Here is a 25,372-nt window from a genome sequence, read left to right on the forward strand (position 1 = left end):
ATTTTCATTGGAAATATCTGAGTGATGAGCTTCTTAAGGCTATGGCCTGGTCATTCTGTGCGTGGTGTGAAGTGTGTTGAGTCGTATATGTGCTTGGCTTTATGCACATAGGCTGTTAGTAACAGGCTGGTGTTGCAGAGGGAGGCGAACACCCTGGCAGTCCAGCCACAGCCCCCACCACCACCTCCAAAATGGCCGGGAATGATCTCAAGTGAGCAGTTGAGCTTGGAACTGCACCAGGTGGAAAGGGAAATCGGGAAGAGAACCCGGGAACTGAGTATGGTGAGTATTATGGTGAGAAAAGTGAGGGACAGAAAAAAAAAGCTTCTGCGTGTCACAGAACTCGTGGCTCTTTCCCTAGAATCTTTACTCAAAGGCACCTGGTGAATATCTTATACTTAAGATAAGCCTCATGAAGATAGGTTGCCTCCCTATTTTATCATTCCTCTCCTCATTCCTATTTAGTTTGGGTGTAGTCTTTGTCTTAGGATTCGGCATTAAGAAAAACTTCAGGAAAACAAGGTAGTTATTGGAAATTCTTAAATAAATCTCTTTTAAGCTTATTGATTAATCAGTTTGGGAAGCAGAGGTGATGGTGCTTGCTATTTTGCTATAAGATTATGTTATATAAAGATGTTTTACCAAATAACATTCTAGTTTTCATAGCCCTTAAGATATTGACTTTTTTTTTTTTTTTTTTTTTTTTTGGTTATGAGTCGAATACAATCTATGCATTATTTTCTGTGGAATTGTATCCACAGATATGCTTAAGGTTTACTTCAAAGTACATTATTATTAATTTTAGTAAATTTTTTGTCTTAGGTGATTAAACCATTCCCCCAGATTGCATGGTGTTTGACTTTTTTGTTGCATAGATATCATGCTTCTTCAAAGCAAATAAATTTAGATATTCAAGTGTTTTCAATAAATATAGATATTATAGTTTGGTTTGGTTTTTCTAAGTCATTTGTTTTTCTGTGAGATTTTTCCATGTTAGCTTGAGGTGTTCTCCTTTTTGTCCAGCTTGGGTGGTAAGTAGGTTGTACTCTGTTATGTTTGTACATCTCTCTTTCTGTCTTCCAGTTTCTTTGGTCATTTTTGCAAAACTAAATGTGATTTCTGGATTATCAGTTTGCTTGTATTCCCTTAAGTTGGTCTCTCTTCTATTAAATAGAAGATTACTGAATTTCCTTCTCTTTTCAAAGGAGAACCAGTGTTCTCTGGACACAAAAAGCAAATTGAATACCAGTAAGCAAGCAGAAAATGGACAACCTGAAACACAAAATAAGGTTCCAGCTGAGGAACTTACATTGACATTCAGGTAAGGAAAGGGACATTTCTTAGCCTTATCTTACTACACATAAAAGAGAAAAAAAATTATATTAGTTATGTCAGAAGTGCCCTCATAAATATGATTTCTAAAATATCATTCTATATACATCAAGAAAAGAGTATTTTTACATAAATCTAGGAATTATAGAACTCTTATTCAGAACAGGTCCAAAGTTTAATTATTTATTAATATCTAATAAATGACATTTTCTGGTTCCAGTTCCTTCTTCCCCTTGTTTTATTTACTTATTTAAAATATAGCCTTATTCTTTTTAATTACAAAATAATATAAGCTCAGTGTAAAAAACAATGCTCAAATGAAAAACAGAAATGAAAGTACCCCCCTTTCCCTTATTTTCAATATATTACAAAAAATTCAAGTGTGGGGTTTGACCCCTTGCTAGTTTTTACAAATTTAACCTCCTCCCACTCTCAACCATTTTTTAATTTGGTCTATCCTATATTGTCCAGTAAACAATACTGTAGTTAAGTCTTGGCACATCTTTAATTCTTTCTTAGGGTATTTTGAGACTTTTTATTTATAAAAATAGACAGCTGGCTAGCTGTAGTTTTCCAGCTGCTGTGCTAAATAGATTATGGGGATGGAGCTATAAATTAAAGTTTGGAACCTATCCATATATTTTTAGGTAGTACTAAAAGATGGGACTTGTTGATTTAATTCTACTAAATAATCATTTTTCTTTTTTAACTGTTAACAGTGATGTACCAAATGGATCAGCCTTGACACAAGAGAACATCAGCCTCCTATCAAACAAGACCAGCTCTCTGAACCTATCAGAGGATCCTGAGGGAGGAGGGGATAACAATGACTCCCAGAGATCAGGAGTTACACCCAGTTCTGCTCACTAAAGTATGAAGAGTCCTACTTTTATCTTCTCCTGCTCCTGATCAGTTTGTGGGACATAGGGATAGGAGAGCAGATAACTTCTAAATCCTTTCTCTAAGAGTGGTCAGAGAAATTTAGGAAAAGCACCGGAGGCAATGTGCACAAACACCACTACTAAAAACAAACCCTGCACATAGTTCACATTAATGCATTTTTTAATTTAAAAAAAAAGAAAAAGAAAAAGAAAATTAGCAGTATCTGCAAGCAATTCAGATTAAATTTGTTTTTGTTCTGTGAATGAACTTTATTTTAATAACTTTGGACGCCTTGGATCCAGGGCTTTAAAAAAGAAGATATTATATATACACTCTGTTTGATTAATTGTATGATCTTAATGAAGTAGGTTTTTCTTGTATTTTGGTATTATTACATACCCAGTGTATAATTCTTCACTCCTAATCCTTTCCGACTCTCAACACCCCATAAACTAAAACAGACAAAAATCACCAACCTTTCTAAGAATTCTGTGGTGCTTGAGAAACAATAAAAACAGAAATAGACTGAGTTATTAGAAAATGTGCAGCAAACCGACTTTTCCAAGAGTTATTATTTAGAAACTATAATTTCTTTTTTCCTTTCTGGGTCATTGCTTCATGAATAGTGTGTTTTCTTATGACACTAAAAGTTGTTTTTTTGTTTAGGAGCATTTCTTGTTTTAACTTCACAGACAGGTGATTACTAGACAATTCATTTTGAGGTCCCTGTTTCCATTACCACTGATACTTTTCATTCTGTTAATGCAATCAAAAAGTTGATTCAGTGTTTGAATTGCATGATTAGATTTAAATGGAAATTGAGAATGAGTTCTAGTTTATTCACACTGAAAAGACATGGCTGGTGTGTTGCCCTGCATGGAGTTCATGGTTGGAAATTTGAGGCTGTGATTTTCAGATTGAGCTTTTCCCAGAATCATAGAATTATCAAAAACCAGGACATCAACCGTGTTTTCAAAGTGCAATACTTGATTTGAACTTAAAATGATCAGAGCTTTATTATTCTAGTGGATGTTTTTATTTTACTCTCGAAATCCGAAAGTGTAAAATAAAATCTCTGTATATTGGAGCCCTGGCTTTCAAAGAGATTTTGGCAAATGCAAACTGCCTGAGTCTGTCTTGAGGATAATTTCTGAATTGAGCAGTTGTTGCTGCTCAGAATCATTAGCACAAGTAGGTAGCAAATACCTAGAAGGCAGTTTTCATAGACTTGGCTTTACAATATTGAAAAGTTTCTTGGTGAAAATATTGAAAAGAGTAAGAAAGAATTTTTTTAAATTATTATTTAGTTCTGCTGCACATATTCTGATGCCCCTCGTCTATACTGAACTAACTATAAAACATGTTTAGTGGGGATTTTTTAATGTAGGCAGCCTTCCCCCATTCACTCCGTTTGCCTGATTTTTATTTCCCTTTCTGGATTATATACTACTAAATCAGAAAGCACTGGTTATGTAATAAGTTAACTGCATTGCTTTGGTTGGGTAAAAGCAAGAGTTTATATCTTACTTCTTTTTTTCTTAACCCTTAACTCCTGCTGAGGTCATAACAACCTCAGTCTAAACTCTGTGTCCATCATACTGTTAACTGAAACAAATTAGGGGGTGGGAGGGAGGGTAATACAGTCCTGCCATTGCCTACCAGTAGGAGAGTCCAAACAGAACACTCTTTTGAGTAGCGATTATTTAATTTGCCCAGTCAAGGCACCGTGTTTATATACTATTTCACATTGAATTTGATTATGCCCTACAGACCTGGCTGGTCAAGGATTTGATATACACATATTGGCTTGGGATTCGAGCTTTCTTTTTTATTTAAATAAAAATTTATATATATATTATATATATACATATATACATAGCTATATCTGTATATATATTGGGTATGTTTTAAGGATTTTTCGCATGAGCGCAGCTGTTGCGATAAAATGATTGGGAGGTAGAAGCACTGAATGAAGATGAGGCATTTTTTTTCAGTTTATGTCTACATTTTCCTCTTTTTTTTTTCTTTTTCATACTTGCCTTTTTTGTTGTTGTTTTTTGTTTTTTAATTAAAACCTTATACATTTACTCTAAATTTTATTGGGAGAAGGAGAGAAACTTTTACATGTCTGATAGAGTCCCAAGATTTTTCATTTCTTTGCATAACTATGAAAGTCAACATTTTTGGCCTCTAACCTTCTGTAGGCAGATTTGGGCAGATCTTATTTCTCATTTGGACATGTCAGATAATTTCTAAGTTTTATAATCAGATCAATTTGGAACTCAAAAAAATTGAATTTGGGGTATTGATTTTGTCAAAGTTCAGAATACAAGTAAAGTTCCATTCTGGGTATCTGTTGAAACCCATAAATAGCTCAGCCACTGTTGTTCTTATTTCATTCAAATATACTTTCTTGCTTTCACCATTTTGATTTTGTGAGCTAGGCAGGAGCAGGAATTAATTTGTAAATATTCCTATTCTGGAAAGCCATTTTTAGGCATTTTAATTTAGGGAAAAAAATAATCTCTTAAACTATATCCTGAGTTCTAGCTGTACACTCTCCTTCCCACTCCCTTTCCCAAGGCCTCATACTCCAGAGGCAGTCTATTTGGGCAGAAAGGCAGAATAATGGTGTACTGTTCCATTATGCCTGTAACTTATTTAAATTGGTCATTCTGCCTTACCTCGTGGGAATTCCTATAGCTTTTTCTCTAGTGTTCAAGGTTTAGGAATTAAATAAAAACCCTGAAGTCTGATGAGGGATTTTTTGTTGTTGTCTTTTTTTTCCCCTTTTCCTTTTCTCTGTGATATATTTTGTGATATGATGAGACTGTAGGGGTAAATGGCCTATTTGAGCATAACTGCTTGCCTCTTTAACTGCCTTTTTTTTTTTTTTTTTTTGGCATCAAAATCTATGAAAGGCATTGATTTTTCTGGCTTTCTTATTTGACTTGTTCCTTTAGAGAGAGTTAAGAGATTAAACCAATCAGATAGGAAATACAGTTTATATGCTTTCTACTTATTAAAATATTAATTTCTTCTGAAGACACCTTTGCTTTTCACTGAACTCATTGGGAAGACTCTAATATCTTAGATGAGCAGGAACGATTCTGAGAGGGTTAAGGTAGGAGTAACAAGCATTGTGTTCACTCTTATTTAGATAAGAAAACCAGGATTTTATTATAGCAGGGAATATAAAAATACTTTGACTTTATTTTTTCCAAAGGATCTTTGGAAAAGCATAGAAGAACTGGGAATAACACTTCTTGATTCAGTGTCCTGTCTCATATGCAGTTCTTTTTGCCTTATGTATAGATACTGTCACAAGTCCTTTCTTGGCTGATTTAGAGGGGCTGAAGTGACCAAAAATTCACTCCTTGTTACTTTTCTAATTAAATAAAAAGTTAGTTATAACATAGGTTTCCAGTTATATTCAAATGCTAAGACACCATCCCTAATGTGAGCTAAAATGTTCAACTACTCAGAATGTATGAAAATTATTTGGTACAGCATTAATGTGGGTGATCCCTTCTCCCATCTTATCTCCCTTCCCTTTCCTATTCTTTCCTACTTATGTATTCTTTTGCCTGAAAGACAGAAAATTGATGTGATTCTCATTTGCTACTTTGAATATGTAACTCCATCAGACTTCCTGTCAGTCTTCAGCGTTGGAGCTCAAAGTTTAAACTCCTAAGTTTTTCTGTGAATGTCTTTTTTTTTTTTTTTTAACCCTGACCCTTTTCCATCCTGCCAGTTTCCCTGGACTTACCCACTGCCCTCCCCAATCTGGAACAGTGACAGTTTGCTGCCTCAAAACAGAGCATTCAAATGAATTCGCTTAGCCAATAACTTCTGTGAAGTTGCCTTTTCTAATGGTGTTATTACTCAGTGATGCACAAATGTGGTATTTGCCCTACTGGTAGGCAAACAAAGGTCTGGTTAAGAAGGGTAACCTGTGTTTTCTTTAAAGGAGAGCCAAAGACTTGTGCTTTACTCTGTTTTGGTTTTGGGGGAAGTAGTAGCCATTTTGATTGTGAAACCTTTTAAAAGTCTTTGTGAGTTGATTATACTGTGCAAGTAGATTAAAGTTAACTGTTAAAGTTAGCTGGTCTTATAAAATGTAAAAGTAATGCAAATACATCTAAACCAGTGAATCTCATCTTTTACAATATTGTGTGTAAGCAGTTGTCATTCTGCCCCCCCCCCCCCCTTTTTGACATTATCTTACTGTGGTAGCATATTCTGTTTTTGTTTTTTTTACTTGTGCCTGAAGGACAATCTTCTATCGCTATTGATCACGTCACGGGATTAGGTAAAAGAATTCTTGAACATCTGACAGTACATGTTCAGATTATATTCAGTTTTACAGAAAAATAGATTATTTTCACTAAATAGTATTCAGTTGTCATTGCTTATATTAGACCGTAATGGATGGAAGTCTTACCATATATTTTCCACTTTCTTTTTTGCTCATTTCAAATAAGGGTTTCATATATAGAATGTATCCTTAATAGTTTATATTTTATTAAAAGCAGTAGTCCAGTTACTTTTTAAGAGAAATTAACCTGCCTGGAAATTAACTGAAGTGTTTACTTAGATTTTTACCCTAAAAAAAGAGCCCAAATGTGTTAATTTTTAGTTGGTGAAACATGGTTCCATTATTGCAAGGTGACTTCTTCCTCTGAAACATCTGCCTATTTAAATAAAAGCAGGCCGATCTGAACTAAAGCAAATTTTACTTTAAACTTTAGGGATTGAACAAGCAAACCGTTTACTGCTGACATGATTTTATCTGAGTTCCCATTTTGCTGGTTCACAGTCATACCTTTCTACCTTGGGCAGCTATGAGTTTTAAATTTAGTGCTTCAGCTCAGCTTTATGGAATTTTCCTGTTGTAGTGACATATTGGGGGTTGTAGGTGGATTGCAATAACATTAAAAAAAAAAAATTCTCAATTCAGCTTTTCTGAGCCACTTGAAAAAGCTATTTTTTCAAAAGGTACTATTCATTGTAGTAAATAATGACTTAAGAATTGGATGTTAAAGTTTCATTTCTGTAATTGCTAAAAATGTTTTCACAAGTAATAGACTCTGATTGACAGTAATAATAGCTGTTAATGGTAATAAAGAATAGGAAACTGTCACCACCAGGAGTACTGTAATAATAAATATGTTCCCAATAGGTGGATTTTCAATACTGCACTGAACAAAGTGGGTAAAGAGCCCCTTGAAATTCTCTTGTGATAAAAGGACTTACCTCACCACTGGATTCCCTTGTTCTCAGAGCCTCTGGGTTTTCAGCCAAACACTGACTATCCCCTGAGCTTTATCCCTGAGCAAAATATCCCTAAAGTAATAACCTTTATTTTTACAAGAAAATAAAGCACAGTAATCCAAGGGGAAGTACTTAAACCTCAAAACAACATGGTATCCAAAAATGTGTATTTAGAAAAATAAAATCCTGTGGAATTTTATTATCCTAATATATGTTTTTACAAGATAAGGTTACTTATTTTCTTGTTTTGAGGTCTCACTGTTACTGGTTGGCTTTTGTTTGTTTTTGGCTTTGTTTTTTATTTTTTCTTTTTAAACTCTAGGCAAACAGAGCTCACAAGTCTTTGGCATCCATTATAGGTTATACACTCAGAGTCCTCTTATAACTGGAAACTGTCAGGTGCCTCAATGTAGCCCTTACCCCTGCCCCAGCTGGTTTACAAAAAGGTCAAAAAATGATGGAAACAAACTATTGGGTAGATAATTGGTTGCTTGATTTTTTTGAATCATCATTTATTAGTATAATTTCTCCCCACTGATTGGCTACCATTCTCATAACATCTGAACCACCCCATATAAAATATTCCTCTGATATATAAAGGCATTTTAGGCTTTGCTTGTTTTCATATTAGTCTATTCAACTAAGACAGTGTTCTGAAAGCTACTTTTTCTCGGTATACTGTTGCCTTGCCTAAATTTTCATACTTATATCCCCAAATCATCCTTCCTTCCTGGGAATGAAAGGAACTTGGGAGTTATTTTTTTTTTTCTGTTGGTCCATTATCTTCATAATGAATCTACAACTTTTTGAAACAGAGCAATGGGAAACATAAATTAAAATAAAGAATAAAACCTTTCACTCAAACATTTTCCAGTTGTGAGATTCCTCTTCGTGTATGTGCTCTCTTCCCCTTGCTACCCTTATCTCTTTCCTGACTATAGTGAATTTGGTCTTTAGGCTCATAACAGTCTCCCCGAGACATTCTGCAGTCATTATCACCTTTTTGGGTGGATTTTATTTTGTTTTTGTTTTAATTTTTTTTTTTAAATAACTTAACATTGATGCGTATTTGCTTGGGATAGAGCTTATGTAATTTACCAATCGTATTGATTGTATGTGATTGTGCCCTGCAGAGGTATATTTAACAAAACAAAAATAATCTAGATTAATAAAGGAGCCCATGAGATTTGAGTCAGGTTATAAGTGACTTCATGAAATTACTTACAGTTTTGGATAGTGAGAATTTATATCTCCTGTTCTTATAAATCAGTGCTAACAAATGTCATTTTTAAAAAGTCTTCTTGCATTCCTGTTTTCATTTTTCTTGCCTCAGCTCTCTTTCTTGCCTTCCTCCACTCACCTGTTTAGAAATAAAAATATTGAGCCTTATATTGACAGCTGATACTTAACTTGCTGAATGTTGTAAAATTTTACATTTTCCAAGTGTTTCCAACTTTTAAAAAAGTGAAGACAAAAAAATAATGGTTTGGAATTCCACAAGTTGTGAATAATTTCGTAGCATCTGGCAAACTGTGACATCTTATTTGAAGACTTAATCTCCTGAAAGTTGTTTTGGAATAGGAAAAACAAAAAGACCTGTTTGAAACAGACCATTTCCTCTCTTTTTAAAATACTTGAAAAAAAATATTTCCAACTTTTAAGCAGCCTTCAAAACAAGTGAAGTGAAAAAAAAAAAAAATACTAGGAATTTGTTCAGGGCAGCAGCAACTCTGGGTCTCAGTAAGGACATGTTCCACTTACTACAGATTTTGAGAGGAATAGGGCCATCTTTTTCAATTTTGTGTTATTTGTGTGCATGTTGTTTGTATCAAAGATGCCACATTTTGTTAAGATGCTATTCCCTTTCTTCATTGCCTTGGAAACTGACTCAGCCTCATGTTGCTCCTACTTAGTGTTTAAGGCTCCTATGAGTTGCAGATAAAAGGATTATTTTAACAAATGGAAGGAGGTGATTCACCTTTTGGTTTGTAAATATATGAAAGTGTCTTTAAGGTCTTTATCTGCTTTCTGTCAGCATTTATATTAAATGATAAATTAATGAGGTGAAATGTGTAGTCTTTTTTGTAAATGAGTCTGTGCCTTTTTTTTTTTTTAAGAGAAATTGTGGGTTTACAGAAAAATGATGCATAAAATACGTGGTTCCCGTATACCGCCCTATTAGTAACACCTTGCAATTGATGTGGTACATTTGTTACAATTCATGAAAACACATTTTATATATATTTATATATTCTTAACTATAGTCCATGATTTAACTTCGAGTTCACTGTATCATGCAGTTACATGGGTTTTTTTTTTTTATTTTTATTCTAGTAACAAATATGCAATCTAAAATTTCTCCCTTTTAACCACATTCAAATATATTTCAGTGCTATTAATTACATTCACAGTGTTGTGCTACCATCACCACCATCCATTACCAAAAATTTCATCATCCCAAATAAAAACACTGTACATTGTAAGCCTTAACACACCTATTCCCTACTCCCACCCCATCCCCTGGTAACCTATATTCTAGATTCTGACTCTGAGTTTTCTTATTCTAATTACTTCAGCTCAGTGAGGTTATTTAATATTTGCCCTTTTGTGCATGTTTTGTTTCATTCAACATGATGTCCACAAGGTTCATCCATGTTGTCACATGTATCAGAATTTCATTCCTATTTATGACCGAATAATATTCCATTGTGTGTCTATATCACATTTTGTTTAGCCATTCCTAAGTTGATGGACACTTGGGTTCCTTCCACCTTTTGGCAATTGTGAATAATGCCACTATGAACATTGGTGTGCATATATCTGTTCAAGTCCCTGTTTCAGTTCTTGTGGGTATATACCTAGAAGTGGGATTGCCAGGTTATATAGTACTTGCATATTTTCTGAGAAATTGTGAGTCTTCTACAGTGGCTGCACCATTTTACATTCCCACCAGCAATGAATGAGTGTTCCTATTTTTCTCCACTTCCTCTCCAACACTTACAAGTTTCCATGTTTTAATAGAAGGTATTCTGGTGAATGTGAAATGGTATCTCATTGTGGTTTTGATTCGCATTTCCTTAATGGCTCATGATGTTGAGCATCTTTTCATGTGCTTTTTGGCCATTTGTATATCTTCTTTGGAGATTGTCATTTCACTCATCTTTTTAAATTGGATTGTTTGTCCTTTTGGTTGAGTAGAAGGATTTCTTTTTATGTTCTGTATATTAAACCCTTGTGCCTAACACAGGGTTCTGAAGATGCTTCCCTATGTTTTCTTCTAGGAGTTTTAGAGTTTGGACCATTATATTTAGGGCTTTGATCCATTTTGAGTTGATTTTTGTGTATGTTGTGGGGTAGGGGTCTACTTTCATTCTTTTGTATATAGAAATCCAGTTTTCTCAGCACCACTTGTTGAAGAAACTATCCTTTTCCCATTGAGTGGTCTTTGTCACCTTGTCAAAAATCAGTTGGCCAAAATTGTGAGTGTTGATTTCTGAACTCTAAATTTGTTTCCATGGATCTATGTCCTTATGCCAGTATCGTGCTGTTTTTATTACGGTTGTTTTTAATAAGTTTTAAGATTTGGAATGTGAGCCCTCCAACTTCATTCTAATTCAAAGTGACTTTGGCTGTTCAAGGGCCCTTACTCATCCATATTAATTTGATAATTGGCTTTTCCATTTCTGCAAAAAAGTTTGTTGGCATTTTGATTGTGCTTTCATTGAATGTGTAAGTTGCTTTGGGTAGAATTGACATCTTAACAATATTTATTTTTTCAGACCATGAACACAGAATGTCTTCCCATTTATTTAGGTCTCCCCAATAGAACCACTTCTAGCCCTAGTATCAGAACACATTACCTGGATTGGCTCAGAATTTTCCAAAAAAGGAAATTGGTGGTTTCCAAACCACCAGTTTCTGGTTTCTTTGTGCCCAGGACTTCAATTCTCACCTTATCCCTTTCCTCTCTCAATTCACTATAAGCTGCAAGGAGAAACCAAGCTGCACTTTTCACATTTAGCTTGGAAATCTCAGCTAAATATCATAGTTCATTGCTTCTAAGTTCTGCCTTCATTCTGACATGAGAATTCAATTTTACCAAGTTCTCTGCCATTTTAAAACAAGGATCCCCTTTCTTCCAATTCCCAATAACGAATTATTTCTTTCTAAGGTCCCACTAAAGGTACCCTTAGCATCCATATTTCTACCAACAATCTCTTCAAAGCAATCTAGCCTTTTTCTAGCAAGCACCTTACAGTTCTCCTAGCTTCTACCCATTACCCAGTTCCAAAGCTGTTTCCACATTTTTGGTATTTGCAATAGCAGCACCCCACTTTCATGGTACCGAAACCTGTTTTAGCTTCCTAGGCTGCCCAAACAAATACCATGCAAAAGATTGGCTTAAACAATGGGAATTTAATGGGTAATGGTTTTGAGATCAGGAAAAAGCCCAAATAAGGGCATCAGTTGAATATTTCTCCCCAAAGACTGTGGCATTCTGGTGCTTAATGCTGGTGGTCCTTGGTCTTTGGCTCATGTGACAATGCACATGGCAGCCTCTCCTGGCCTCTCGGTTCTCTTCCAGGTTCTGTTGAATTTCAGCTTCTTACTTGCAGTTCCTTTCTGTGTCTGTCTGAATTTCATTCTGTTTATAAAGCACTCCAGCAATAGGATTAAGACATACCTTAACTGAAGTAACCTCATCACAAGTTCCTACTTACAGTGGATTCACACCCACAGAATGGATTAAGTTTAAGGACAATTTTTCTGGAGTTGGTCCAGACCACCATAGTCAGTGAAGATAGTTTGTGTGTTTCTAGGAATTTCTCCATTTCGTCTTTCAGCACTTGTAAGTATTATGATTTCTGATGAGAAATCTGTTCTTAATCTAATTGAAACTTCCTCGTACATAACACATAGCTTCTCCTTTGCAGTTTTCAGAACATTCTCCTTGCTCTTTGCATTCAACATTTTGATCAGTATGTGATGGGGCGTATTTTCTGGGATTATTGGATGTGCATATTTGTGTGTTTTGCTAAGTTTGGGAAGTTTCCTGTCATCAGTTCTTTAAGTATTCCTTCTGCCCCTTTCTGTTTTTCTGGTCCATCTGAGACTCCCATAATGCATATATTGGGACACTTGATGATGTTCCAGAGGCCTCTTAGGCTATCTTTGCTTTTTATAATTCTTTTTTCTTTCTCTGCCTTACTTATTTCAGTTGTCTTGTGTACAAGTTCGCTGACTATTCTGCCAGCTCCAACTGCTGGTGAAACCCTCTTGGGAATTTTTCATTTCAGTTATTGTGGTCTTCAACTCCAGTAGTTTTAGTTCCTTTTTAAAATTTCTCTTTACTAAGAGTCTTGTATTTTCCTTCTTCTCCTTGAGCATATTTACTGTTTTCCTGATATATTTTAGTCTTTATTTTCCTTCATGTCCTTGAGCATACTGAAGATCATTTTATAAAAATCTTTGTCCAACATATCCACAGTCGTCTTCTTCATTGATGTTTTCTGGATTTTTATCTTTTTCCTTTGGATCTGCCATCATTTCTTGTTTCATTGTTTATCTTGTACTCTTGTTGCACAATGTATATTTTAATATTTTAAAATGCTAACTCGGATTTATTCTGAGATGTCTGTTTCTTAAGTTTATAACCAGCTGGTGGTATGACAGAGATTTAATTGAGTGTCAGGAGCTAACAAAACCAAGCAAACCTAAGCAAAAAATACCTTTCACTGTCCTTATAAATTGGCTCTACATTGGCTGGTGCTGTCCATCAGAGTTCAGCCCATCTATCAGGAAGGTCAAGCCTAAGGCAAATGCAAAGTTCAGGTCACTTCCTGTCTTTTCTCTGTGTCTTGTCCTGGGCTTTTGCTTGCTAGTGGCCTTAAGGCTTCCCCTGTTTATAGGCGTTTGCCCCCTGTACTTCCCAGTAAACAGACCTTCTCCCTCTCCTGGGTGTCCTACCGTAGGACTTAGAGCAGGAAGGGCTTTTGTTGCATGCAGCCTGTCTCCCTCAATTGTTTCCATTTTTCCCAGCCAGAACAAGGCCAAGGACCCATAAAAGGAGCATCAGCCAGTTAAAAACTGCCCTGGAGGGGCCATGAAGGAAGCCAGGAGCTTCCTCTCCAGCTCTGAGATAGCATCTCCTCCACTGCATTTGTCTGGGGCATATTGGAACAATTGCCACCCTCAAGCCAGACCCCACTGATCCAAAGCAGTTAATAAAAAGAAGTGATCCACGATCACCCCTCCTTCCTATCCCCTAACCCCTGGATATTGGCAAAGTGGATATTTATGTTCCTCTCTGGTACCAGCGTGCTATGCCAGGGGCCAGACTCCACTGCTGCCTGCCACAAGAGTAGGGGATGAGCCATGGTAATCATTGCATGGTGAGGGCAATTTATTGGTATTTACAATAATTCACCAGCCTCTTCCTCCCACTCTTGCCTGGATGCTGTATGGTGTTCTGCTGGACTCTGGATTTGCAAAATAGTTGATTCAATAGTTCCTTCCTATTTGTTGTTCTGGTAGAGGGACTGACACCTAGAATTTCCAATTCTGCCATCTTCACACAATTCTCTCAACTCTGTGCTATCTTAATTTAACCTTAGAATTATTTTCTTACACCTTTATTATAGGGGTATTTTTTTTTTAAACTTAGGTTAAAAAGTAGAGAAGTAGGCAATTTTGTGTAGAGATCATAGAAACTAGTCTAATCTTAAATACATTATACTCCAAATTCCTTCATTGGCTGTAGAGTGATAGCCCATTTGGAATGTAAGCTGGTGGTTGTGAAATATTAGGGACAGTGTTCAATGAGATGCCATTGCTAACATCTAAAGTCGTGTGTTCTTTAGTTTGTCTTAAAATCAGGAGTACCTTAATACTTAAAATGATCTTGTTCTGGGTAACTTCATGATCCAAAATATTTTTTTTTCTTTCCATTCTTATTGACTTCCCTCCTACTTGTCCTAAAATCCCTACCTATTAATCATTTCTGGCAGTCAGAGAATAATGTAGGCTTATTGTCTCTTAGAGATCGCCATAAAATACATATTACTCATCAACTCAATGGCATAAAGAAGTAAAAAGGGGAAGAGAGGAGAGGAGAGTTAAAAGAATTTAAGAGATTCAGAATTCAAATGTATTATATGAAGTTTGTTTCAATCCTGATTCCAACATGCCAAGTGTTTAAAGACATTTTTGATACAATTAAGGAAATTTGATTTAAGTATTGAGTATTAGGTAATACTAAGGAATGAGTTTTGTTCAGTGTAACAATAGCAACATGATTAAGAAAATGCCCATATTTTAAAAAAGATGTGTAACTGACAAATTGCTGGCATTTCCTTTAAAATGTCAACTAAAATTTTTTTTAAATATACACATTACCAGTGAAGGTTATTCTTAACAATTAGCAACTAGGTGTCCATTAATACCATATCCAACCTGAAAGGAAGTGGCCATAGCAAAGAAAGTTCAGAGGGTAGGAAAGATTTTAGCTGCTGCAACCATCCCTGAATGATACAAAACCTAGAATTGGAATGCCAAAACCAGAACTTACAATCTTATCACCAACATAGACTTACCCTGCTCACAAGCAGTCAGATACTTTCTGACCCCTTTAACTGAAACTGATAAGTTAATGTGAGTATATCACGTGCATTAGAGCTTTGATCCCAGAAACAAGCTAATCTACAATGATCAATTAAGTTAGTAAATCCTCTACTTTCCAACATAAGGACTTATTAGTTGATGGGGCTACTCTTAATTGGAACAACTAGCACATCAAAAGAACGCAAATTCATTCCTTTGGGAACCATGGAGGAGGTGCCCATGGCTCTGGAACTACTTGGGCAAGGTCCTTGGAAACAGACCATGAAAACCAAGAAATGATATCCATGTAAAATGTCTGCAAGAAAGACACATCCACAATCATGTCAATGGTTGGCTCTGGCCAGGAAGATGGTGGAATAGGAGAGGCAGAGCAAACATCTCCACCAAGGAATAACTAGAGAACAGGCATAAAATGACCAGGACAGTGGTTCCAGGGTACGAGCAGCCAGAGAGGGATGTCTGCATTATATAGGGAGGACCTGGATGAAAATGTGGAGAAATTACAACTGAAAGAATGGGGCGAGTTAATTCAATCATGACTGCCCTGGACTTGCCGGCCGGAGCAGGTAAGGGAGGAACTGCAAAATCCCTCACTCTCATCTCCACAAACAGCAGACAACAACACAGGAACTTACAGACTTGTATTAGCCACACACAGAGACCATGCTGTGGTGCATAGTGCCTACACTCCAAACTTGAGGCAGGCCACTGAAGGCACCTTATTTTGAGGAGGACTGGGGGGCCCTCATTGTGGGAGGAGAGGATATACAGAGCAAAGCAGAATGGTCCCAACAATTAGTAGGCCACAGAGACAGTCTGTATTCTGTGGCCTTTACTCTTCCTAAAAGGAAGCTTGCAGCATTCACAGTGTGCATAGGCAGAGAAGCAGGGATGAGGGAGAGTGCCAAGAGGACCTCCCCCACCCCAGAGGTTTGCAAGTGCATGGCAGGCCAGGATCTTGCAGACCAACAAAAAGGGCACTTCTGAGCTGGCTGGGGTTGGGGAGTGTGCAAATCTCAGCCCCTCAGTGTAAGGTTAATCCATTTGGAAGCCTGGGAATAACCAGATACATTGGGCCCTCAAGCAGACTCCCAGCCAAGTGGTACACTGCCCACCCCAATCCCGTCTGACAGTCTCTAGCATGCAGGGAAACCTGCTGTAGTGACTGGTTTGGGCCGCCTCCCAGTAGGCTGCAGTCAGGTAGAAATGGGCTTCAGGGGAAGAGGTGGCCAACAGTGCCATCTGCTAGAAAGTCACAAAAACTTCACTCTGGCAAATCCCTGATCTGCCAAACCTACAGATACCCAAATAGACTTGCATATCCCAAAATAACTCTATCAAGATAATCAAATGCCTAGAAATCAGCAGTAAATGAAAAAGCACATGAAGATTCGAGAAGATATGGCAAAGCCAAATGAATAAAATAAAAAGCCAGAGAAGACACAGAACTTGGAACTACTAATTAAAGAAGTACATACAAATCTTCAAAACAACTTCAATGGGTTGGCTAAACACATGAAGGATATCAAGACACTAGAAGAGCATAAAGAAGAATTTGAAAGAGTAAACAGAAAAATCACAGATCTTACAGAAATGAAAGATACAGTAGATGGAATTAAAAATATACTAGAGATACACAACACATTTGAAGAGGCAGACGAAAGGATAAGTGAACTAGAGGAGAGAGCAATTGAATATGAAGGCACAAAAGAACAAATGGTGAAAAGGAAGGAAAAATTTGAATTGGATCTCAGGAAAATGGACAGCATGAAGCACGCAAATATAAAAAACATTGGTGTCCCAGAAGGAGAAGAGAAATGTAAAGAGCTAGGAAGAGTATTTCAGGAGATAATTGGGGAAAATTTCCCAACTCTCTAAATGACATAAATATGCAAATCAAGGAAGCTCAATGAACTCCAAATAGAAAAAATCCAAATAGACCCACTCCAAGACACACACTAATCAGAATATCAAATGCTAATGAGAAGGACAAAGTCCTGAAAGCAGCAAGAGAAAAGTGATTCATCACATACAAGGGAAACCACATAAGACTAAGTAATGACTACTTAATGGGCACCATGGACGTGAGAAGACAGTGGTATGACATATTTAAGATTCTGAAAGAGAAAAATTGCTAGCCAATAATTCTTTATCTAGTAAAGCTATCCTTCAAAAACAAGGGAGAGTTTAAAATTTTCAGACAAACATGCTGAGGGAATTTAACAACAAACCTATCCTGCAAGAAATACTAAGGGGAATTCTGTCAGCTGAAAAAAAAAAAAAAAGACAGGAAAGAGAGGTATAGAGAAGGGCACAGAATTGAAGAGTATTAGTAAAGGTAATTTAAAGGATAAAAAGAGAGAGAGGGTAAAAATAGACCTGACAAATAAAAGCCAAAGGATAAGATGGTTGGTTCAAGTACTGCCTTTACAGTAATAACTTTGAATATGAACAGATTAAAATCCCCAATTGAAAGATACAGACTGGCAGAATTTATTAAAAGTATGATCCATCAATATACTGTTTACAGGAGATTCATCTTAGACCCAAGGATACAAATAGATTGAAAGTGAAAAAATGGAAAAAAAATATTCCAAGCAAGCTGTAACCTAAAGAAAGAAGGGGTAGCTATACTACTATCAGAGAAAATAGATGTTAAATGCAAAGTTGTCATAAGAGACAAGGAAGGACACTATATATTAATAAAGGGGACAATTCATCAAGAAATAACAATCATAAATATTTATGTACCCAATCAAGGAGCTCCAAAGTATATAAGGCAAACATTGGCAAAACTGAAGAGATCAATATGTTTCCACAATAATGGGGGGAGCTTTCATACACCACTCTCCTATAGATAGAACAGACAGGATCAATAAGGAAATAGAGAACCTAAACAATATGATAAATGAATTAGACCTAACAGACATATATAGATCATTGCATCCCAAAACACAAGGATAAACATTCTTTTCTAATTTTCATGGAACATTTTCCAGGATAGAGTGGGGCACAAAACAAGTCTCAATAAATTTTATCAGATTGAAATTAAGAGCACTTTCTCTGGCCATAATGGAATGAAACTGGAAATCAATAACCACCAAAGAACCAGATCCTTCACAAATATATGGAGGTTAAACAACACACTCTCAATCAGTGAATCAAGGAAGAAATTGCAAGATAAATTGGTAAATATCTGGAGAAAGATGAAAAGAAGAAGACAACATATCAAAACCTGTGGTATGCAGCAAAAGTGGTGCTGAGAGGGAAATTTATAGTTCCAAATGCTAAAACTACTTGTTACATGCTGTGACTGTATTTAACAGGAATACCTTACTAGAACCACACCAATACTGGGGGTAAATGAATGGGGTAGGATAAGAGTTATGGGGTGTTGTGAGTTTTTGCTTTGGTGCGAGGGTGTCTATCTGTTATTTTTCTCTTTGGAGCAATGAAAATTTTCTAAAATCGTGAGTGATGACTGTACAACTAAGAGAGGATACTGTGAGACTTTTATTTTGGATAGAATATATGCTATGTGAATATATCTCAACAAAATCTGCAGATTGAAAATAAATAAATAAACAAAGATTTAAGTGCTAGAGAAAATGTGGAAGGAGCTATAACTATTCAATGTTGGTAGGGTAGCAGGATGGTGTAGCCCTTGTAGGATGGTGTAGCCCTCGCAGAGGGTAATGTAGCAGATCTACAGAAGACCAAATACAGGGTTGCCAAATGATTAGGCAAGCCTTTTACCAGGGATATACTTGGAAGAACTGAAAACGGACTCAAATAGACATTTGCACACTGATGTTTCTGGTGGCATTACTCACATTAGTCAATGGTTGGAAGTGGCCGAAGGGTACACTGACTGAGGAGCATAAGGGTGAACTGTCGTGTATATAGATGATGGAATATTGTGCAGCTACAGAAAGGAATGAAGTTGTGAGACATGAAATGGGGTGCATGAACCATGAGGACAATATATTGAGTAAAATAACACAGAAACAAAAGGACAGATATTATATGGTTTTGTTCAGAGAATACTCATATGAAAATTAGGGTTTAGATTGTAAGCTCTTATAGCAGTCATGTTTATTCCTGAGTTTTAAGTGTTATTTCCAAATTTTGAGATGCTGTGCTCTGTGTTTATAAATCTGGTATTTCCCTGGAATTTTGGGTACCTGTGTGACACCTAAGACTAAGTGTTACAGTTCCACAACTCAGATAGTCAGCATTAATCCATACAGCAACTGTGAAAGAAGCTGAAAAAGAGATCAGATGTTAACTAGAGACATGAATGAAGCTGACCTGGTTGGGACTAAGATAAATCAGAACACAGGGTAAAGGACAATATTGTCCATATTTTAAAAATTCACCTTCTGTGTGAGACCAAAGGATGAGATGTTTACTATGTCTAAAATTTAACTTTCCGCAGCATACAATCTAACTTAACTTGTGTAGTCAGTTTATTTAATCTGAACACATGGAGTCTAGAATAGGGATGAGATCTTATAATTCTGTAGAGCTTGAAGTAATACCTTGATACATTCCAGAGTATTTGGGAAGATAATTAAAAATACTTGTAAAGTCCCTTGAGAGACTAGGGAAAAAATATGGAACTTTTAAACTTCCCTACCTAGGAAACTTCTGATACTTTGTCAAGCATTAGCGACTCCAATTGAATAAGCCAAGCCCTTGATCTTGAGGCTTACTCTTATGAAACATTTCTGTAATGGGGAAGCTAAGTCTACCTATAGTTATGCTTAAGAGTCACTTCCAGAGAACTTTTTTATTTTAATTCAGTTTTACTGAGATATATTCACATACCATACAATCATCCATAGTGTACTATCAGTTGTTTACTGTACCATCATATAGTTGTGTATTCACCAACACTATCAATATTTGGACACTTTCCTACTCAAAAAAATTAAAAATAAGAATAAAAATAAAAGTAAAAAAGAACACCTGAAACATTCCATCCCCCCATTCCACCCTATTTTTTCATTTAATTTTTGTCCCCATTTTTCTACTCATCTGTCCATACACTGGATAAAGAGAGTGTGAGCCACAAGATTTTCACAATCACACAATCACACCATGTAAGCTACCTAGTTATACAATTGTCTTCAAGAATCAAGGCTCTTGGGTAGTAGTTCAACAGTTGCAAGTATTTCCTTCTAGCTACTCCAATAAACTAAAAACTAAAAAGGGATATCCATATAGCACATAAGAATACCCTCCAGAGTGAACTCTTGAATCCATTTGAAATCTCTCAGCCACTGAAACTGTTTCATTTCTCTTCCCCCTTTGGTCAAGGAGATTTTCTCAATCCCATGATGCTGGGTTAGGCTCACCACTGGAAATCATGTCCTGCATTGCCAAGGAGATTTACACTCCTGGGAGTCATATCCCACATAGCGGGGAAGGCAGTGAGTTTACCTGCCATGTGGGCTTAGAGAGAGAGAAACCACATCTGAGCCAGAGAACCTCTTGTTCCTCAGATGTGGTCTCTCTTGAAGCCCAAACTGCAAATAAGCTCATGCTCCTCCTACATGGGACATGACTGCCAGGGATGTAAGTCATCCTGGCAATGTGGGACATGACTCCCAGGGATGAGCTTGGCCTTGGCATCATGGGAAAGAGAAAGTCTTCCTGACCAAATGGGGGAAAAGACAGGTAAAAAATAAGGTTTCAGTGGCTAAGAGAGTCCAAAGACAGTCGAGAGGCTGTTATGAAGGTTACTTTTATGCAAACTTAAGTTAGATAAACTTAAACTATGTCATTCCCCAACAACAGTATGCCTGAAAACCCTAGAGAATACCCAGGGCTATATTTGAGATTCTATAAAAGTTTCACTCACTAAGTTTATTTTTCAGAAACTTGAAAGCTCCAGTTTATTCCTATACCATATAAACCCTGAAATCCAGGGGTACCAGTCTCTCCAAGAAAATCAACCAGTTGTATCTGCCTACTCCATTACACCAAAACCCCATCTCAATAAGAAGAAACTAGAATGGTTAATGCCCAAATATCCTTGAAGACTGAATGATCAAGTTTGACAGAGGAGCTGTAACAGAGAAGATAGATAGGATTTAACAAATGATTATGACTAATGAATCATTATACAGATATTTCTTTTTAGTCTCTACTGTAACAGAACAGCTAGAAGGAAATAACTGAAATTGTGGAACTGTAACCCATATCATACTTTTAAATTTGTTCTATAATAACTTGTTAAATTGTATCTTGACAGTTATTACTTTTCTGAATATATGTTATAGTTCACAAAAAAAAAGTTTAAAAAAGTGAACTCATCAATTATTCACTGAATGTTCACTGCAATATTTACCATATGCATGACTTTATACAGAAAAAAACAGTTAGAAAATGCTCCCTACACTCAAGGAGCTCAGATCTGTATTAGGGTTCTCTAGAGAAACAGAATCAATTAGAGGTATCTACGACTATAAAATTTATAGAAATGACTCACACTACTGTGGGTATGCACAGTCCAAATTCTGTAGAGCAGTCAGCAAACTGTCAACTCCAAGGAAGATGTCCGATGAACTCCTCAGGAAACGAAGCAGCACTTTCAACGAACTTCTCAGGAAATGAACTGGGATCTTTGATGAATGTGTTCGATGAACTCCTCAGGAAATGCTTTACTGGGCAGCCAAAGAAGAAGTGAAGGTCCTCTATCTCTCTCACTTATAAGTCTTCAACTGATTGATTGGATTAAATCCAGCCAATTGCATTCTCTCATTGTGGAAGACATGCCCTTAGGTGAGTCATCAGTCACAGCTGCAGTCAATTGACTGATGATTTAATAAACCAGCCTGTTGGTTTATTAACCAGTCACAAATGTCCTCACAGCAATTGTTAGGCCAGTGCTTGCTTGACCAGACAGCTGGGTATTATCACCTGGCCAAGTTGACACATGAACCTAACCATCACAGTCCACCCCTTGTCAACTTGGCAGTTATACACATCACCTAAAACCATCCTTTATCTCTAAGTAGATAACAATAACAGACATATATTTTGCCTAACAATACTCTGCTGTGCAGTGTACAACTGGAAATGCACTAAAACTCTCCAGAATAGAGTCCAAGTCCTTGGGTGACATTAGCTCTTAAAATTGATTTCCTTTAGCTTAAATATAGCAAAATGAACAGTATGGGTTATGCCATATGATAAGGGGATAAGACAGAAAAGAAAGCAAAGATATTTGCTTTACAGACAAATACAAACATAATCATAACAAAACAAGGAAATAGTCATGCCATCATAGTCCTCGTTGCTGTAACTGGTCACTTGGCTGTAGTTCATATTTATCACTACCTTCTTCCACTACCCATTCCATGTTCCTTTTACCCTCAGCAAGCACTTCAGCTGGCCATGGTTCTTTGCCTGGTGGGGTGACCCAAACCTTCATTCCTGAAGTTTCTTGGCCATTGGTAGTCCTGCCTGGATTGGGTTGTTGCAGTTTTCCATTGACTTTAATCACAGGGCATGGTAGTACTAAGAGATGTGCTATTTCCACTTGATAGTCAGGATCAATCACCCCTGCCAGTACAGTAATCCCCTTCCTTGCCTATTGATACAGAGGCATAAGAAGATCAAAGTGGCCAGGTGGCAGTCTTAACTTCCAGTTCAATGGGATTATTGTTGTGTTTCCTGGTGGAAGCACTCCTCCTTTTGGAACCAAGACCTGTAGACCAGCAGAGCTTAAGCTTGCAGGAACAGGAAGCAAAAGTTTACCTAATGGATAACTAGGAGTGATAGTGAGTGGTGCCACTCCTGTTTCCACCCCTTGATTCCTGGACCCATGAATCCTGGCTATGAGAGAAACAGCACCATAGAGTGGACGCTGATTCAGAGCATACGCAGCATCCTGGAGAACACTGCCCCAACCCTGCAAGTTATTGCCACCTAGTTGGCGCCATAATTGAGTCTTCAACAGGCCTTTCCACTGTTCTATCAACCCAGCTGCCTCTGGATGATGGGGAACATGGTAAGACCACAGAATTCCATGAGCATGTTCCTATTCCCTCACTTCATTTGCTGTGAAGTTGGGTTCCTTGGTCTGAAGCAATGCTGTGTGGAATACCATGACAGTGGATGAGGCATTCTGTAAGTCCATGGATGGTAGTTTTGGCAGAAGCATGTCATGCAGGGAAGGCAAACCCATATCCAGAGTATGAGTCTATTCCAGTAAGAACAAATCACTGCCCCTTCCATGATGGAAGTGATCCAATGTAATCAACCTGCCACCAGGTAGCAGGCTGATCACCTCAGGGAATGGCGCCATATCGGGGACTGAGTGTGGGTCTCTGCTGCTGGCAGATTGGACACTCAGCAGTGGCTGTGGCCAGGTCAGCCTTGGTGAGTGGAAGTCCATGTTTCTGAGCCCATGCATAACCTCCATCCCCACCACCATGGTCACTTTGTTCATGAGCCCATTGGGCAATGACAGGAGTTGCTGGGGAAAGAGGCTGATTGGTATCCATCAAGTGGGTCATTTTATCCACTTGGTCATTAAAATCTTCTTCTGCTGAAGTTACCCACTGGTGAGTATTCACATGGGACACAAATATCTTCATGTTTTTTGCCCACTCAGAAAGGTCTATCCACATATCCCTTCCCCAGACTTCTTTGTCACCAATCTTCCAATCATGTTCCTTCCAATTCCCTGACCATCCAGCCAAAACATTAGCAACAGCCCAAGAATCAGTATGCAAATGCACCTCTGGCCAGTTCTCCTTCCAAGCAAAGTGAACAACCAGGTGCACTGCTTGAAGTTCTGCCCACTGGGACGATTTCCCCTCACCACTGTTCTTCAGGGGCATCCCAGAAAGGGTCTGCAGTGCTGCAGCTGTCCACTTTCAGGTGGTGCCTACTTACCGTGCAGAACCATCTGTAAACTGGGCCCAAGTTTTCTCTTCCTCAGTCAACTGATTGTAAGGAACTCCCCAAGATGCCATAGCTGTGGGCTGGGAAAGAGAAGATAAGGTGGAAGGAGTGGAGACCATGGGCATTTGGGCCACTTCCTCATGTAACTTACTTGTACCTTCAGGACCTGCTCAAGCTCTATCTCATATATACCATTTCTATTTCATGATGGAGTGCTGCTGTGCACATCCAATTTTATGGCTTGGTGGGTCAGACAATAACCAGCTCATGATAGGTAACTCAGGTCTCATGGTAACTTAGGTAACTTAGGTCTCATGGTAACTTGGTGGCCCATGGTTAAGCATTCTGTCTCTACTAAAGCCCAATAACAGGCCAACAGATGTTTCTAAAATGGAGAGTAGTTATCTACAGAGGATGGTAAAGCTTTACTCCAAAATCTTAAAGGCCTGCATTGTGATTCTCTTATAGGAGCCTGCCAAAGTCTCCAAACAGCATCTCTACTTGCCACTGACACTTCCAGCACCACTGGGTCAGCTGGATCATATGGTCCAAGTGGCAGAGCACCCTGCACAGCAGCCTGGACCTGTTGCAGAGCCTCAACTTGTTCCAGTCCCCACTCAAAACTGGAAGATTTTCTGGTCACTCAGTAAATGGGCCAGAGTAGCACACCTAAATGAGGAATATATTGTCTCCAAAATCCAAAGAGGTCAACTAAGCATTGTGCTTCCTTTTTGATCATAGGAGTGGTCAGATGCAACAGCTTATCCTTTACCTTAAAAGGAATATCTCAACAGGTCTCACACCACTGGACACCTAGAAATTTTACTGAGGTGGAAGGCCCCTATATTTTTGTTGGATTTATCTCCCATCCTCTGCCACGCAAATACCTTACCAACAAATCTAGAGTAGTTGCTACTTCTTGCTCACTAGGTCCAATCAACATGATATCAACATAATGGACCAGTGTGATGTCTTGTGGGAGGGAGAAACGATTAAGATCCTTGCAGACAATATTATGACATAGGGCTGGAGGTAGCACAGTGAATGTAAACTGCTGGCCTTGCCAGCTGAATGCAAACTGTTTCTGGTGGTCCTGACTGACAGCAATTGAGAAAAAAAGCATTTGCCAGTTCAATAGCTGCATATCAGGTACCAGGGGATGTGTTCATTTGCTCAAGCAATGATACCACATCTGGAACGGCAGCTGCAATTGGAGTCACCACCTGGTTAAGCTTACAATAATCCACTGTCATCCTCCAAGACCCATCTGTTTCCTGCACAGGCCAAATAGGAGATTTGAATGGGGATGTGGTAGGAATCACCACCCCTGCATCCTTCAAGTCCT

General features: G+C 37.6%; 1 protein-coding gene across 2 annotated transcripts in view; it reads left to right on the top strand.

Moving 5' to 3' along the window:
* RC3H1 (ring finger and CCCH-type domains 1) overlaps positions 1–3,820 on the top strand; it is a 141,834-nt gene extending 138,014 nt beyond the window's left edge. Inside the window, exons 18-20 of one of the 2 annotated variants that reach the window (XM_037825312.1) lie at positions 112–282; positions 1,206–1,321; positions 2,052–3,820. In XM_037825312.1, the coding sequence (XP_037681240.1) occupies positions 112–282; positions 1,206–1,321; positions 2,052–2,202 (438 nt within the window). In that variant the 3' untranslated portion in view covers positions 2,203–3,820. The remainder of the gene's footprint in view (positions 1–111; positions 283–1,205; positions 1,322–2,051) is intronic. The other variant, XM_037825313.1, reaches the window with a different exon arrangement.
* The last annotated feature ends 21,552 nt before the right edge of the window (positions 3,821–25,372 follow it).

The sequence above is a fragment of the Choloepus didactylus genome, chromosome 2, assembly GCF_015220235.1.
Source record: "Choloepus didactylus isolate mChoDid1 chromosome 2, mChoDid1.pri, whole genome shotgun sequence".
NCBI classification, from domain to species: domain Eukaryota; kingdom Metazoa; phylum Chordata; class Mammalia; order Pilosa; family Megalonychidae; genus Choloepus; species Choloepus didactylus.